This window comes from Rhamphochromis sp. 'chilingali' (assembly GCF_963969265.1).
Source record: "Rhamphochromis sp. 'chilingali' genome assembly, chromosome: 19".
Taxonomy (NCBI): Eukaryota; Metazoa; Chordata; class Actinopteri; order Cichliformes; family Cichlidae; genus Rhamphochromis; species Rhamphochromis sp. 'chilingali'.
The window spans coordinates 8,248,623-8,266,650 of NC_137946.1; the positions used below are offsets into that span (position 1 = coordinate 8,248,623).

An 18,028-nucleotide genomic window follows, 5' to 3' on the forward strand; every position below is an offset into this window, starting at 1 on the left:
GAGGTAAGCCTCATTATGTGTATTTCAGTTGAACAACAGTGCAGCAAGTGAGGATGTGTTTACAGAGGTCACTGGAGTTCATGTGTGTCAGACAGTGTTGTGGTAGGAGAGCGCTGGGACACGCCTTCCCTTCTCAGTCAACCATTAACCCTTTAGGCTGTAAAGCTGCTCAGGCTTTGCACATAGCATTTAGTCTGGCAGCTGTGGTTGTTTATCTCAGTCTACAGATGGGGGTTTGTGAAATGTGAAAATGAAGAGTTGGTATGTCCCTAATGATCTTGAAAAAGCTGACAGACTGCAGCGATCCAAGAATACTGCCTTGACTGCACTATTATTTACACTTCAGTGGGAGTTCTCACTCTTATATTTATTTCGTTTTTTTGTATTGTGAATTGCTTTTCAGGCTTTTGCAATTTCTTGCTTTTTGAATTAATTAATGGAGGAAGATTATATGTCAAGCCAACTGAATACATCTGAAATAATCAAACACGTGTCTGTTAAACATTTTTGTTTAGTTTAGTCTTAAGATTATGGTTGTGGCCATAGTTCAGTACTTCACTTGAGAAAGGAAAAACATTTGCCCCCTCTATTTTAACTGAACCTTCCTTTTAATGCTGTGCTGGCAAAATGTCTCAGAATCAACATAAACATCCATATCTGAAGATGGTGTGTTCCTGCTGTTTCTTTTTTAGTCTCCTGTTGTAATCTTTTTTTTTTTTCTTTCCCCGATCTAGAAAAAAGCTGAAGAAGCCCATAAAATATTAGAAGGCCTTGGTCCCAAGGTTGAGCTGGTAAGTAGTTTAATGGTTAAGATTTTTGACCTTACATAAGCTTTGTTTAAGAAGTAGTGTTACAGTTTGTCTGTTGGCTAATAATTAATCCACCATCTGTTGCTGGTCTGTTGGGTTTTTTTTTCCCCTCTTGTTTTTTAGCCTTTGTATAACCAGCCGTCAGACACAAAGGTGTACCATGACAACATCAAGACGTGAGTGTCCATGTTTCTTTGTTGTTGTTTTTTTACAAATAGCTTTAATAAATATCCTAAGTACAGGATCTGATGCTTGCCTCGGTATCAGTATAAGAAGCCTCTGAGCTGAGGACAGCAGTGGCTGTAATATTGACCATGGCGAGATAAACCCGCTGATAAGTCAGTCTAATCTTAATGCTGAGTCACCTCATTGAACTGGCCTACTGACACCAAGGAGAGCAAGAAAGGAAGTGAGAAAATGTGTGTATGTGCCTGCATTGGGTGTGTTTAAAGCAGGTTGCGTTGGGTTGAAGGTCGTGTCGTCTGGGACAAAACCCTTATCGCTGTGTACCTTGAGAGCAGCCCATCTGGCTCTGCTTTTATCAGGACAGGGCCCACTTCTGTGTGAATCTGCTGCACAGGTTGCACATTCAGGGTCGGCGCACTCGCTATTCTTTCCCCACCATCATGTGCAAACAGAATACTTATCAGTATTTTGTATTTGCTACACAAATAAAGTGTTTGGTAGTGTGCTGGAACAGAATTTGAGCTTATTGCATCAATGAATTTTGTAATTCTTAAAGGTAGCAGCTAAAGGCAACTCTTGCTCTGTTGAAACTAAAGTTGTTTTTTTTGTTTTTGTTTTTTTGTTTTGGTAATACTTTAAAAATAGTGACTGATTTTTGGCAACTGTTTACTTTCAGAAACCAAGTCATGAGGAAGAAGCTGATTTTGTTTTTTAAGAGGAGGAACCATGCACGTAAGCAAAGGGTAAGTGTCCTTGTACATTTATTTGTGTCATTGTTATGGATACAGCTCAAATAGCATCCCGTATTTCCATGGTTAGTGTGACATCCATAACGTATGTGACTGTCCTTAGATGACCTGAGCTGAACTTGATGTGATATAAGCACATTGTGATAAATGTTTTTTTATATGTGCTAGATTCTTTGCTTATGTAAAGCTAAATAGTATTGAGATAGTCTTGACATATTGAGCCCTAAGACGCAACGTGTCTTTTGTCCTGTCTTCCTTCACTCACACATAACTGGTTCCAACAGATGGCTGTATCTCCCTAAGTATGGTTGTGCTGGACATTTCTTCCTGTTAAAAGGGAGTTTTTCCTTCCCACTGTCACCAAGTGCTTTCTCAGAGGGAGCCATCTTGATTATTGGGGTCTTCTCTGCATTATTGCAGGGTCTTTACGTTAAAATATTAACCGCCTTGAGGCGACAGTTGGTGTGAGTTGGCGCTATCTACATGAAAAAGAATTGAATTGAATCTTGAAGCAATACATGACACAAATAACAAAACATTTATTCAGGTTTTAAAGTTTGTATCAGAACATCCGACAGTTTTACGGGGTCCATTTTATTAGACTGACTAATAAATGCTGAACCTTGGTGAACATTTAATTTAAATATTTTTTTAATAGTTTTCTTTAAAAGAAACTCTTGTAATTATCTGTAGTTAAATATAGAAGGTTATAGTGAAGCAAATTAGCATTTTATCTTACTCATGAAAGTTTAATAATTGAGACTTCCAATTTGGACAAAGTTTAAAAAGGGTACCGTATTTTCCGCACTATAAGGCGCACTTAAAATCCTTTAATTTTCTCAAAAATCAGGAGTGCGCCTTATAATCTGGTGTGCCTTATCTATGAATTCTGGCTGTGTTTATTGACCTCGAACCAATTTTAAGTGGTACACGGCGCTCAAAAATCTGTCAAAAATGTTTTAGTAGGACTTTGCTAAGCTACAAAGCCACACCACTTGATGGATTGTCTGAGCGTTATGGCTACCGTAGTCAGGAGCCTCACGACTCATAGTAATCTGGGTCCAAAAATTCGTCCGCATCAGGTCCCAAAGTCAAACGAACACTGTGTAAATTCTTTCATCTTTAATAAAAATGATCAGTGTTGCTGCTTTACCAGGTGTTACAATTAAGTTTAACATCCAGGCATCCATGAAAACAGAATTTATTAAATTTAACGGAGTTAGAAGTTAGCAGAAAGTTAGCTCGCTAGTTTCGCTAGTTACCTAAACATGATATACCATGTTCTGAGAGATTTCTGGGCAAAAATAAAACGTACAGCCCTGCTATCACTTCCAAAATAAATGAAGACAGAAAACTACACGGCAGTAATGTTTGTAGGGTTACTGAAGTCGGACTAGCTGGTATATAATGCTGTGCTAGTGATCGCTAGCGACACAGCTATGTTAGCATAACAAAGCATAAGAGAGTGGGCCCAAAACTCCGTCTGCTTCTGGTTCCAAAGTCAAACGAACACTGTGGCATCACTGAGAGTTAAAAACTGTCTAAATTCTTCCATCTTTAATAAAATGATCAGCGTAGCTGCTTTACCAGGTGTAACAATTAAGTTTAATATCCAGGCATCCATGAAAACATGGTATATGGTATATACTGCTGTGCTAGTGATCGTTAGCGACACAGCTATGTTAGCATAACAAAGCATAACACAGTGAACCTGGAGAATGAACGCTAACTTTTTTCCACTTGATAAAAGTTCCCGATGTGTTTTTTTGACAAATGCAATTGCGTGGAAAATTACTATAAATGGACCAAACTTCAGTAGGGGAGAACAACTGAGATAATCCAGCCTAGGGCTGTGCGATATGACAAAAATCTCATATCCCGATATAAGACATTTATCGTCCTGACAACGATATAAATCACAAAAATGTAATATTTTCTGTAAATTCTGTGAATCTCAGGCAACTCGACTTGCGTTTAGTTTTTCCAGCTGGGCGTCCTTTACCTGGATTCGAGTGTTTTAACTGATGCATGAAACTATACATTTTTAGACATAAGTTGTAACGGCCACCACTTTCTTTCAAAGTTTGAGTCTAAGGTTTATTTTTTAGCACCTGACGGCTCTTTTTTTTTGCTTCTCATCCGTAAACTCTCTGCATACTCTTTCATTTGATTCAGTTTATTCTGAAAAGTCTCAACAGGATCTTGAGCTTTATTGTGAAAGGTTTACGTGGAAAACAAACAAGCGGACAGCGGAGCCAGGCAATGGTTTTACCGTCATTGTTGCTAATGACAACACGTAAAAACAGGCACTTGTCCGTCCATAGTGTGGTTATATTAAATATAAGAGAAAGAGAGGCTTTAAGAAATTAATATAGCCACTACAGTGACTGTCAAAACGATGAAAAATATTGCTGTAAACAGTTTAGTTTACGACACCACGAAAGAAACGATAGCGTAATAGGAAATGATAGACGTTTTTATATTGTCATCCGATATATATCGTTATATCGAACAGCCCTAATCCAGCCACAGTATGAGGTTAGTCATAGGGGTGGGCGATATAAATGATATACGATAGAAACTATATAAATTTGGCCAACAATAGAGCTTTTGACTATACCGCTCTATCGCGATACCACATGTTAATGATGTCATCAAGCTGCGCCTGTTTTGGTCGAAATCTGTTTCATGGCTCTAATGAATTTTGTTTCCCCAAAATTTATTTTAAGACCTACATGGAGAGCATTGCTGGGGAGAAGGGACTTTTTTATGTATATAACTATGGTTGGGCGATATTTAAAAATTTGCCAACCAACAATCCATCGTCCATTGTCCAATAATCGACAATGGGCGATATATTCACGCATGCGCAGACTTTTTGATGGGTGGAGCAATGTAATTATGCACGGACCGATTTACAACACAGAAGAAGTCCAAACATGGATATATAAAGTCGCCAATTTGGGATTTCTTTGGCTTTAAACCAATGAAAGAGGTAAACTTAAGGATGTAACCAAAATGGTGTGCCGCTGACGTATAGTGCGAGCAAAGGACTGAAACATGACTAACTTGCATTAGCATGTATGTGTCCACCATCTGAATGTTTTTTTCTGAAAATAGGCTACTACCTTTCTTTCTTTCTGTTATGAGTTTGAGTAAATGAATCACTGCATTTGGGCACACTCTGAGGACGGTGTATCTACTCGCAGATGAAAGATGGTGCTGTTAAAACAGCACTATTATTTATTTTTTTTTCTGTTTACTGCTTCTATTAGCTCCATCATTATTAGCAAACTTACTCATGGGCAAATACATAAATAAATCGCCCTTGTAAAAACAATTGACGATAGGCTGTAGTCAATATATTCGTCCAATCACCCAACCCTATACATAACCCATCTGCCCCATTCAACTCTCGTGCAAATTTCATTTCAAATCAGACTTTGACAGGCCAGAAGAGGAAAATGATGGAATAATCCTGTCCGTTTTTTCATATTTACAGTAAATTTTAAACAACATCTCACAAAAAAGGGAGCAGATCGAGCGTTTTGTAATCTTTATTCCAAAAAAACTGTTGGAACTGTTGCCATTAACAATCAACATTAGCATGTTGGTAAGAAAACCTTTTGAAATTAAGTTAACTAAGTATCCTGTATGTTAACTAGAGTTTGAGCATTTGTAACAAACATAACAGATAAAAATCTGTTGGAAACTCTACGAGTTATCCAGCGCACCTCACTCTGACTCATTTTTCCAGTGAACATCAGCAAGCAGTTCTGCATCTGTTATCTGAGTGTCAGGCCTGTGGTCAGTAGACCAGCATTGTTGTCCCTTGAGCTGTGCTAATGGCTAATAAAAATAATGTACTGATGTATTTACAGAACAGGAAACATCTTGTTTTCCCTTGTTTGTTCACTGTGGCAGCCAATAAATGCTTTTTTTATGTAACAGAATAATAAATATTGTCACATCAAAGACCATTTCTTAGAAACGGCTGGCCAATTCTTGGTCTTTCTTATCAGTTACCATTTATTTAAATATTTCAAACGTAAGCTATGTGGAAACACGTGTGTGTGTGTGTGTGTGTGTGTGTGTGTGTGTGTGTGTGTGTGTGTGTGTGTGTGTGTGTGTGTGTGTGTGTGTGTGTGTGGCAGTGGCTCAGTGAGTCCCACCTTTCCCTCTGTGTCAGACAGGCTTTTGGACTCTGAACAATGGCAGAGTGCACATGGCTACATGCCAAGAGGAAGGTGAATTGTTTGTCTATCGCTGCACAAAGTGGAAATGAGGCTATATTGTCCTGCAGTCTTTCCAGATCGTAACTTAACATTTTAACTGTGACAATTTTGGAAATTATTACAAACAAATCCTTTTTTCCCTCCACAGTTACTAATAAATATATGGTACCTGTGTGTGTTAATAACAACTAAAACAAAGAGGCAATGAGCTTTTGAACCTTATTTGTAGATAGAATTGGTGGATGGGAGCAGCTTGTGCGTGGGTCAGGATACTGAAATAAGTAATGTCAAAGGCAGACACAAACCGCACAACCGACACGAGTTCCCGAGCAGCTTGTACTCAGTGAACTCTTCTGCTTTCACTTCAGCCCGTCTGTCGCCATGTTTACTTTCTCACTCCCTTTCAATGATAAAGTACAACACAGGTTTCAGTGACTGGTCAAATAACACATGTGCTAATAAACACACGCTTAACTGCATGTAAAATCACAATCATTGGGGGTTTTTTGGGGTTTTTTTTTCTTCAACTTTTTAACCTTTAACATTATTTGCATCTGTTTTGCCTCATCTGTCCACTGGTGTAGCAGCGTTTGGGTTGGCCCCAACAAACTGAGTTGTTGCCTTTGTTTGTTCAAAAATGTTTGAGTGCAGTTCCTGGCGAATGAGCCAGACTTTTTAAAGGCACAGAGATTTTTGCTGGTGTTTAACAGCAATGCTGTTATGATCCACCAGATTTGGTGCATTTTTGTTATTTGAATTAATTATAAATCTGTGTTGGGGAGTGTTACTTTACATCACACGATCGTTACAATTAAAATCCATTGAGAGCGTAACCTACTGTCATTACATTATATTGCAACAGTTCACAACAGCTTCTAGGACAATCGGCCAGTAAAAGACAGTAAATGTTGGTACTACTTTTTTTTTAGCACTTATTGCACTTTTAGAGACAGCTTTTGACAATATTGCATGATAAAAGAAGACGGTGTTGAGTTAGAGTACTGGTCCTAGTTGAAAGTTTCCTCACATAAATACTGGATGTCAAGGCAATGCCATCCAGATTAAATATCTCTTTCACATATTCTGCAGAGCCAGATATAAAAACTTAATTTTTGTTTGGAGATTGCAGGTGCTTCCTTAAAATGTGGTGTATATTGCTTAAAAGAATGAAGGGAACACTTGATTCTCACAATCCAACACAAGGTCGGTTAAATTTCAGGTATAAGGAAGCATAAACCATGTCTGTTGCAAATGAAAGTAACATCAGGAGCACTAGAAATGCAACAAGATAAAAAAAGGAATGGTTGTAGAGGTGTTGGGCACAGATCATTGCTCTCTCCTGAGTAATTTTTCTCTATTTGCGATTTTTGCTGATGTCCTTGTCAATGCTGATAGGATGAGCTGCCCATTCAGGTTGCATAAGCAGTGTAGCTCCTCCAGCATGGCATACCCATAAGTGCCAAGAAGGGTTAAGTAAGTAAAACTTTATTTATATAGCACCTTTCAGGATATAAAATCACAAAGTGCTTCACAAGAGCCAACAATGTAAAAATAAATAAATAAATAAATGAATAAAAGCAGATTTAGAGAGATGTTTTTAACTGGCTTTTAAAAGAGACTGTACAGTCAAGTCCAAAGGAAGAGAGTTGCAGAGTCTGAAGGCCACTGAACAGAAGGCTCTGTCTCCTTTTGTTTTCAGCTTAGTATGGGGCATCATCAGCAGACCCTGGTCACAGGACCTCGGGGACCTATGGGTACAGAAGTCCTCTGATATAACCTAGTGCCTGTCCACGAAGAGCTCTCAGTGAGTGACAGAATCTTAAATTTCACTCTGATGTAGACCGAAAGCCAGTATAGCTATATCAAGAGCAGCATTTTAAAGAACTTGCAAGCGTTCTTTGGGGGCTTTGCTAAGACATGTATACAGTGCATTGCAGTAATCCAATCGTGATGAAACCAAAGCATGAATGATCATTTCCAGTTTAGGACGTGACACAATGGATCTTAGTTTGGCAATATTTTTTAGATGATAAAAACAGGAGCGAACCAGAGACTTGATGTGCATATAAAGTAAAACTAGAGGTTCCATAATCAAGTTTCTTTAAAAAAAATTGCCAAACATTGAAATCAGTAGGTACCTTACTGGAGGCCAGTGAAACATTGACAATAGTGAGCACACTGGAACTAATGCACTGTAAGACATTTTTCAACAAAGATGTAGGTAAAATGTCCAGAGAGCAAGAAGAGGCTTTCATTGTACCAATAAGCTTCGCTAGCAGGTAAAGTTACTGCTGCAAAGCTGCGTAAGATAACTGGCCGAGCTGGTGTGGGAACCATCAACATAGATGCTGAGGAAAAGATATTATTTCTTACATTTCTGACTTTATCAACAAAAAAGGAAAGATAACGTTGACAGTCCTCATTTAAGAGTATAGGAGCAGTAGGTGTAGCAGAGGACTGTAAAACTGGTACTGATCTTGTTTTAAAAGGATAGATATAGTCTAAAATAGAAAGGCAATGTTAATAAAGTTAAATCAAAAGTCAGCTTTATTGTCAAAAACCATATGTACAGATAATAGACCGGAATTTGAAATTGCAGTGCTCCCATGGCCCTCAGTGTTACACTAAAACAACAGAAAGATAAAAAGAATTAAAATCTTATATACATTAAAATGATCCATTAGGATATCTACATCATTATAAGAGAATAAAAATAAATTAAAGCCTCAGAAAACGTGCTGGCAGTAGATGATTTTAATAAGAGCAGACCTCATAGTGAGCTGAAGACGGGGTCACAGTCACAGATAAATTAAAAATAACACTGCAGTGGTTGGAAATAAAAATGTCCTCAGAACAGAGAGAATCAACGGACAGACCCAAAGTAAAAACGAGTTCCAAAGGACAGTTGGGCTGGATAAAATTAAAAGTGTCCAGAGTCATTATCAGTATGGATGATAAAAATCCTTGACTACAACCAGTCAACGGTTTTAGGGTGGATGATTTAAAAAAAGTCACTAAAATCCTTTTTGTCATGCTGTTTGGAGCAGGTGAATGGTACACTACAGCACAATATAAAGGATCCTTTCCCCCGATTTTAATAACTTAAGACGACACCGAGGAGTCTGGAGAAACACTCATGAGATACCTGTGTTGCGGAAATCCAGGCCTATCACATCCAGGCAGGGATGTGGATGTAGAGAACCCCTCTGATATAATCCCAGGGGAGTAGGTGATCGGTAACGCCGCTGACATTTACCAGTACAGATGAGTCTGAGTTCATGTGCTTGTTTTCAGTCCAAACTCTCAAAAGACAGATGGTGTTGCAGGCAGTGTAACGTTCACCATTGAGTCTTTTTCATGTCAGTCCCATGTGCTCGATGTGAACCTGCTCTCATTTGCAATGAGAACAGGGCGCCAGTAGTGGTCTTCCAGTTCTGATGTTCAGCAGCAGTCTGCTCAGCCCTGCTTGGCTCTCATTGTGTAACAGCACATCTGCTGGTATCTCCTCCACACTCCTCAGACTGTGTTGGGAGCTGCTGCTTGTATTGATGTACCACGCTGGAGGAGCTCGATTATTTGTGTAACCTGAGTGGACACACTGATATCCCTGAAGTTTAACTTAACCCCCTCTTGATGTAGTCGTGCATGTTTCATGCTGTGTACACAGGAGCAGAAGATCTGCCAGCGTTATGACCAGCTGATGGAAGCATGGGAGAAGAAGGTGGAGAGAATGGAGAACAACCCCAGACGCAAAGCCAAGGAGAGCAGAACACGGGAGTACTATGAAAGGCAATTCCCCGAGATCCGCAAGCAGAGAGAGCAGCAGGAACGCTTCCAGAGGTAAAAATGTAAAAAAAAAAAAACAACCCAGAGACATATGATTAGATATTTTTGGTACTTTTTTCACAAACACACTGATGCCTTTTGAACTTCGCAAAGTGAGGATTTGGTTTAAAGAGGTCAACATACAGATTAGGGTTAAACTGAAAGTAATTGGTTTTATTTTCAGTTTTGATCAATTTTCTTTTCACCAATCAATTTAATGATCTGTGAAATGCTTGCGGTTACATTCAGAGTGAAGTCCACATGGCTGCTTGTACTGTGTAGCGAGGAGTCATTCTGGCCATGCATGGAGTCTGATCAAAACACGTAGCGTGAGTTAAAATCATAAAAAAGGAATAGTGTACGCTGGATGTGATTAAAACTGAAGGCGCCACTGTGAATTTTCACTCTCGCAGGGATTTGATACATTAACAACAAGAACTGGCACTACACCTAGATGTTAAAATTGCCTTTTCTGTCTTTAAGAGGCCTGTTCAGCGATCTCTTAAATGGAGGGCATTTGGTGGTATGTAATGGCCTACTTTGGCTCTCTGGGTTTGAGACGGGGTCAGGGTCCAGAGTGTGGTTGTTCCTGGCGCTGGCGCTTTGTGCTTTAATTGAAATATCCACATAAGAGTTTTTATGTCAGCGCTATTCATGTAGACTGCTAGACCGTGAAGGAGGAAGCCAGTAATAACTGTTCAGGGAGACTGTTTTCTTCATTAATAACGGGCACAAGGACTTTGATCTTGAAGAGGGCTTTGAAAGTCCAAAATTTCCCTTTCTCAGCAATTTGTCCCTGAGTTTGGAGGTTTATTTTTTGTTTTTTTGTTCTTAAAGGGTGTCAATGTCAGCTAGGTTCTATACAGATGTTATGGATTACTCTCTCTCTTTTTTCTTTTCTTTTTTTTTTAACATTATTTTGACAACATTTGAAATAAATGATCAATATTGTAACATTTATAACTCTGCTTTTTCATAGGGTTGGACAAAGGGGAACAGGTCTGTCTGCAACAATTGCAAGAAGCGAACATGAGATTTCTGAAATCATAGATGGGCTTTCTGAGCAGGAGGTGGGTATTAAGTGGACATAATTTGAAATGTGCTATGAGGTTCCTATGCCACAGTCATGAGCAGCTGTAACCAGTTCAGCCACTCTGGCCCTCTGAGGGTTTCTTTTTTTTCCCCCCCATTGCGCCAAACAGAAAGTAGAAATATTTAGATGATAATGAGTTCTGCTGATTCTGCGGTAACCACACTAGTCTTTCTGTAACTGCTTCACTATAAAAGCATCACTGGTTTTGTGGTATAATGCTTTTAATGTGAAACTGAAACAACCGAAACAGCTGGTTAAGCAAAAAGGAGTGAAACTGTAAAAGGAGGCTCTCGAACTCACATAGTTCAAACACTGCCTGTTTGAAAAGTGTCTAGGTTTTTGTGTATTTGGAGAGGGAGAGATGTCTCTTTTATCTCCCTTACTACATCACCTCAAATCATAAAGCACATAATCTTCATGAGTAAGCTGTAAGGTGGTGTATTGGTTAAGAGGGGTAACAGAGGCTGCTTTGTCTGTGTTCCACAGAACAACGAGAAGCAGATGAGACAGCTGTCAGTCATCCCACCCATGATGTATGACTCTGAGCAGAGGCGAGTGAAGTTCATTAACATGAACGGCTTGATGGACGACCCAATGAAGGTGTACAAAGCCCGGCAGTTCATGAATGTTTGGACCGAACACGAAAAGGAGATCTTCAAGGAGAAGTGAGTTGTTTTCGTTTTGCTGGTGGCACAAGATGTTACAGTCGCAATGTCTCCCTGTACTTCAGATGTGGTTTATGGGACTTAATGCTAGCTTGCTCTTGTGGTTTTGGCACATGAATAATCTGTGGATTGTTTGTGCAGGTTTGTCCAACACCCCAAGAACTTTGGCCTGATTGCCTCCTATCTTGAAAGAAAGGTAAACTGCAGTTAAAGTGTTTGTCATAAGACTGCTTATTCTGATCTTTTGTAAGAAATTTATGTGTTCATTTTAGTTCCTATTTTTGTAGGTCTGCAAATCAATCAAATTTTATATGTATGGCACTTTATATGCAGGTCAGTGTAGTTCAGAGTGCTTGAAAGATGATTTATAAGCCAATAATAAGTAATACAATAATACAAATAATACCCGGCAAAATAAAAGTATGGAGTGCTTTGACTGCTCTGGGAGATGGGCCCTGTGAAAGAATCAATACATTTACCAAAAACAAAAAAATTAGTAGATGCATGGAATAATAAAATAGAAAAAATAGAAATAATTAAAGCTGCAAGCAGCAATGAGAGGGCCCTCCCATTCTGGTGTACCTCCAAGCGTGATGTGGTCAAATTTTGCTGAACGCCCCCAGACTTTTTTGATCCTCTTGGCATGTTACACATGTGTACCAAATTTCATTCATGTAGCTCAAACCATGCGCTGGTTGTACTATCATAAGTGACGCCATTGAGCCATTTCCTGCTCTCTGTATGTGAATCCAATAAAATATGTACATTTTCACCAGACCTTACACATGTGCAAAATTTTATGATTTTTTTTTTTTGCATTATAAAGCCTCAAAAAGGTGTTCAAAGACATAAAATAATAATAATAAACAGAACAGATACAATAGGGCCTTTGAACATTTTGTGCTCAGGCCCTAAAAAGCAAATACAGTTGCATCACAAAATAGAATAAAATGATGAATAAAATGAAAAAGCTTCCATCAGCAAATAAAAACAAGTTGGTGTTAGAAAGTAAATAAAAAATAAATGAAGTGATGTCTATAAAGCAGACTTCTTTGTACACTTACAGTGGATATAAAAAGCATAACACATCCAGGATTTTTTATGTTAAAACAAATAAGACTGCAATAAATTTCAAACCTTTTCCACCTTTAATATGCCCTACAATTTGGACAATTCAGCTGAAAAACAAACATAATCTGTTAGGGAAAAAATAGATAGTTGATAATAATAAACCAGGTTTAAGAACGGGAAATTCTTAAATTTGATATTCCTGTTTCAGTGTGTTGCTGATTGTGTCCTATACTACTACTTGACCAAAAAGAACAACAACTACAAGACACTGGTGAGGCGAAACTATGGAAGACGGAGGAGGAACCAGGTAAATCAAACACTTTTTAAAAATGTGATGTCGCTATTTTCACACTGGTACTGCAGCCCTAAATGTCTGATACACTGGGATCAGACATTAAAGAGTCTTAATGGTCTAACCAACCAAATCTCTGTGTAATGTGAGAGCAGCATAGGTGCGGTGAATTCAGTGGGCCACAGGGTGCTGTGCATCCTTTCTTCTGCATGCTGTACAGGGAGCACCCTCACTTAAACCAGACCTTTAAATCACACCCCCACTTAAATCAAACCAACCTGATTCACCCAAGATTTACAGAGTTCATGTGTTTTATTTATTTTCTTTTTACTAGTGTCAGTAACACGATGATGGATTTGTCTTTCACAGGCTTCTTTTATTAATAGGAAATTAGGTCAACTTTAGCAGTAAAACACCCTGTAAGCACTGGAAATAACAAATTATACAGTATGTCACTTGGCCTTATATTAAAACCATTGTTATGGATGGGCACAGCGTTTTCATCTGGCCATGACATGTCATTATTTCACAGTCTGCAGCACTGCCTTCGTCTTACTCTTACACACCTGTTTCATTTCTCATCAGACTGACAGCTGATAAATATACACATATGCTACATATATTACACAAGGACCACACCCCAGACTCTGCTTTGCTCGCAGTCTTCAAGGGCCAGAGAGAGCAACCTGAAAGCAGGGTTGACATTTACTTAATAATAATAATAATAATAATGGATTGCATTTATATAGCGCTTTTTGGGGGGCCTCAAAGCACTGTACAATTCCACTATTCATTCACTCTCACATTCACACACCGGTGGAGGCAAACTACAGTTGTAGCCACAGCTGCCCTGGGGCAGACTGACAGAGGCGAGGCTGCCATATCGCGCCATCGGCCCCTCTGGCCATCACCAGTAGGTGGTAGGTGAAGTGTTTTGCCCAAGGACACAACGACCGAGACTGTCCGACCCGGGGCTCGAACCGGCAACCTTCCGATTACATGAAGAACTGCCAACTCTTTGAGCCACGATCGCCCACTTAAGCTACGAGTAGTGAGATTATTACAATATGGGTTCAGTTTGACACAAACACTATCTGCACACGATAAAATATAAATAACCTCTGAGTTACTGAAATATAAATTAAAGTGTGCAGTGAAGTTTGGACAGTGAAAAATGTCATCCAGGATTGGGTAACCTGACACTGTTGGTCTGACTTAAGTTTCTTAAATTCTTAAAAGACAACACTGTATAGATGAACAAGTTTATTAAAACGTCTCTTCATTTTTAATCTAGCCAGCAGTTTTGTTTTCTGGCATGGAATCACCATCATGCAAAGCCATGAAGAGTGCTGCTTTGTTGAAAATTGTATTAATTATTTTAAAAGTGGAGATACATTAATTTAATATTAATGTATTTTTTGAAAAGAAAATACTATATGTATTGTGGCAGTTACTTATTAAGTGCTGAATCTGCAATGCTAGAACACACAGAAAAGAAAAGTGAGTAAAAAAGGAGGTGTATGATTGAAAAGCTGTGCAGAAATACAGAACAGTGATTCAGAGACATGAAATAATTCCAGATTTTTGTGAATAATTCAGAGTAAGCTGGAATTCTTTTGAGATGATGCTACTTTCATCTGCCGCATGGGTCTCTCAAAAGACTTACTTGTCCCGGCATCAAGCAAAGAGACAAAGCGGAGCCGCGTCTTCCTTTGAAGCCTCAGTGTGCGAGCACTGTCAGATATGGAATGTAAACTTTGTTGATGCTAAAAGGAAACCTTTAGAGAGACATACATATGATTGTTGTCTTGGCTGCATCATTTTAAGTGCAGCCATCTCCTAACTCTGATTAAAATCAGTGCCAAATGTCAGCCAACACGTTCTGTTGGATTATTCTCCTCCCTGTTGGACTTTCCCCATTTCACTATAGTCTGTGTACAGGACATTCTGTCTCTGTGGCGTACATCTACTGTGCAGTACAATGGGTTGGTTGTAGACCATTTCTCTACATAAGCAAAAAAGCTGCCAGCAGCTGAGAGAGAACTTGACTTTTCTGTGACACATGAGGCCAACTATGAGCAGAGAAATGTCTTTCTGTATCGCCAGTTTCTGAGCTTATGATTGGTTGGACTTGTTGAAACCACTTTTTGTTTAACTTGTGGACACTGGTATGTGATGTGGTGGATTGTTGTATACTGTTTACATTAACCGTTTTACTTGCATGCATAATAAGCAAGTCGGCTCTGTTGCAGATGCTGATTGATGCAGATTCCGAACTGCTTTTCCAAACAGTGGATGTTAAAGAAGGCTGTATACAGTAAATGGCCCTTTCTTTGAAAAGATTTTAAATTGTCAGAGTGATTATGGCTCTTACAGTCTTCTTTCATTCACAGATGAACTATAAAGGGTCCTTACCTGATTGATGAACATTGATTGATACTTAACTAGCCCAGGTCTACTTTTTTAGCTCACTAGAAAACATCAAAGTGTGAGCAATTTGTAATTTTTGTCACTTCGGAATGAAAATATTTAGTTCTTTTGTCACTTCTAAAGTAAAATCCCATCATCCTGTGATTCAGGGCAGTTCATTAAATAATTCAGTGTGTTGTTTTTCCCCCCATATACAATGGATTATTATTAATATTCGTAATAATGCACATCAGGACGTAGTGCACTTTTTAAGCTTTTTGTGCCTTAACAACTGCAGCTCAAGTGAGCAGAGTGAGTCATTAGAGTTGGAAGAAAAAGGACAAGAGTGAGCAAGAGTAAAGCAGTGGAATGTAGGGCGAGTGAGTGAAGCTGAGTGAAAAAAATCCTCAGTGAGACCGAGTCAGCGCTGGCAGCTTATCTGCTGTGTGCTGCTTTTTTTCTCTCTCTCTTTTTTTCTCCTCCTCGTTTTCCATTTCCTCTTTCTTCTGTTCTTCTGAGAGCGAGAGCGAGAGAAAGAGATATTCACCCCTCTCTGAGACGGCTGAGTTGGTACAGCCCGGCCATCTGACGGGCCCAAAAATCTCACTGTGCTGCTGTGAGTGCCAATCAAAGAGGAGTGCTCGACAGGGATTACCTTGAGTGACCCTGCATAGATTAGTGTGTGCATGTGAGATGGACAATTCTTTGGGCGGCTTAAGCGGCCTGATGACACGCTTTCCCGGAATATGTGTGGTTGTGCCGTGGCCCGGCAGCCCTTCTAAGGAGCTCTACTATGGTGCTGTCCTCCCCCTCTACTGCTACCGTTACCACCGCTATGGAAGCACCGGAGGGTAAATTCTCATTCGCACCACTGGTAAGCTGTGGCTCTCAGCGAAGGAAAGGGATTTTTATGACCAGCAAATGAGCTTACAGGTATGTCACTAACTGTAAAACCAGAGTTTTTAGTTTTGAGTTGAAGCCAGTTTACTTCTGTTGCTTTAGTCTGGGAGTTGATTTCTTGATTCCTCTGTTGCCTGTTTCTTCGCCTGCCTATTGAAACGTATTAGGACCTCTGCTGCGATGTTTTTTTTTTCCTTCTTTTCGAAAAAATTCAAATCCATGATATGTGGTCATGCCTGTTTTGTATGTGCTTTGAGAAAATATTGGAAATTGCTTCAATGTCATGTTCATGCAGTGACATTAGCTACACGTTAACAGATTTAGCATATTTAAGCACATTTAATCCTCAAGTAGATACACGAGCAGATGACAAGTTGAATAAAAATATGAGATGTTGTAAGATGTCGGGCCACATCATTCTGCTTAAACGGCTTCAGCGAGCCTCGACTTTGACAATAATTAAATACGTTTCTGGAACTTTATTAAAACAATGTAACTATACCCTGACTGATCCTGGAGTTTTTGGCTGATTGCCAATACAAATGTTAGGGAGTAAATTCAGATATCAATATATCAGCTGATACTGAGTTTCCCACACTTAGACTTTACTTTGGCATAGTGCCCAACCAAATATACTTAGCATCGCATTTTAGCTTTGCGGTTTTTTTTAAATCTGTGGACAATAATCTTACTTTTGTTTTGCCCATCTCGTGTTTTCCCACCAACAGGCCATCAGCCCTGTTTTTCAGATGCGGAGTCCTGCTTTGCTGTGGTAATTGGTTCATGAGCTGCTCCACAGTGTAGTTCAAAAAAAGTTAGCAACTTTGGTCTAATTTGGATTTCTGTGAGGAATCTCTGTAGAGCCTACAAAGTAACCTACGCAAGTGGCGAACGTCATTGCCAGCATTTCTGTTGTGCTGCTGCATTATGTGTTTATCACCATGTGGTCGTGTTAAATAAAGTGTCAGCCGATGGAAACAAATAAAATGCTGAGACTTTTTTCCCTCCTGGGTCTCCACTCTTTCTAGTGGTCAGGTTGTTTTGTTTAGTTGTTTTTCCCCAGAAGAAAACATATTTGTCTCTCAAGTTTTTTCACTTTTTTTGTACATTACCTCACATAAGGCCAGAAAATTTTTGTCACTTGTGATTCCTTATACTGATGAAGTGATTATTATTCATTATTACTGGGATGATGGCTGTTAATCTCTTACTGATAAATCCCAAAACTGTGGTAAAAACATAGCTGGAAATGCACAGGAGGAATTGATGGTTCTCAAGAGGCCAATCACGGTTAGGGATGGGTATCGAAACCCGGTTCTTGTTGAGAACCGGTTCCCACTGTTTCGATTCCTTGGAATTTTTGCCATTTTTGCAAACGATTCCCTTATCGATTCCAGTCGCCCCGAATGATGTCACCACGTTGCGGAGCGTCATTTACCTGGCAGGAAACACAGCACCTAAGCGGCTCAAACGCTCAAAAGTTTGGTTATACTTTACGAGAACGGATGACAACAGGGCAACTTGCAAAGTAGATATTTCATTTAAGGGAGGAAACACTACGAATATGCAAAAGCATTTGCTCACAAAACACGCGATAACCTTAAATGAATGTCGTGTTTTTAATTCCGCTCCGGACTCGTGAATCATGTAGTTACAATTCTGAGGAGGTGTACATCGGGTTATGCTGAAGGTTACAAGGTAGAGTTTCAGAGGGGATTGCAGTTACGATGTAGTTAGGGTGTAGATTTCCCACTGAAGCATACATCCCCAGTTTCCACAAAGCCACAGTTACCT

The 18,028-nt window shown here is 39.3% G+C and overlaps 1 protein-coding gene across 7 annotated transcripts in view; it reads left to right on the forward strand.

Moving 5' to 3' along the window:
* ncor1 (nuclear receptor corepressor 1) overlaps positions 1–18,028 on the forward strand; it is a 62,237-nt gene that overhangs the window by 12,098 nt on the left and 32,111 nt on the right. For all 7 annotated transcript variants that reach the window (XM_080866493.1, XM_080866496.1, XM_080866497.1 and 4 more), the window contains exons 7-14: positions 735–791; positions 933–985; positions 1,672–1,738; positions 9,647–9,819; positions 10,784–10,874; positions 11,384–11,562; positions 11,704–11,758; positions 12,842–12,940. In XM_080866493.1, coding sequence (XP_080722619.1) covers positions 735–791; positions 933–985; positions 1,672–1,738; positions 9,647–9,819; positions 10,784–10,874; positions 11,384–11,562; positions 11,704–11,758; positions 12,842–12,940 — 774 coding nt within the window. The remainder of the gene's footprint in view (positions 1–734; positions 792–932; positions 986–1,671; positions 1,739–9,646; positions 9,820–10,783; positions 10,875–11,383; positions 11,563–11,703; positions 11,759–12,841; positions 12,941–18,028) is intronic.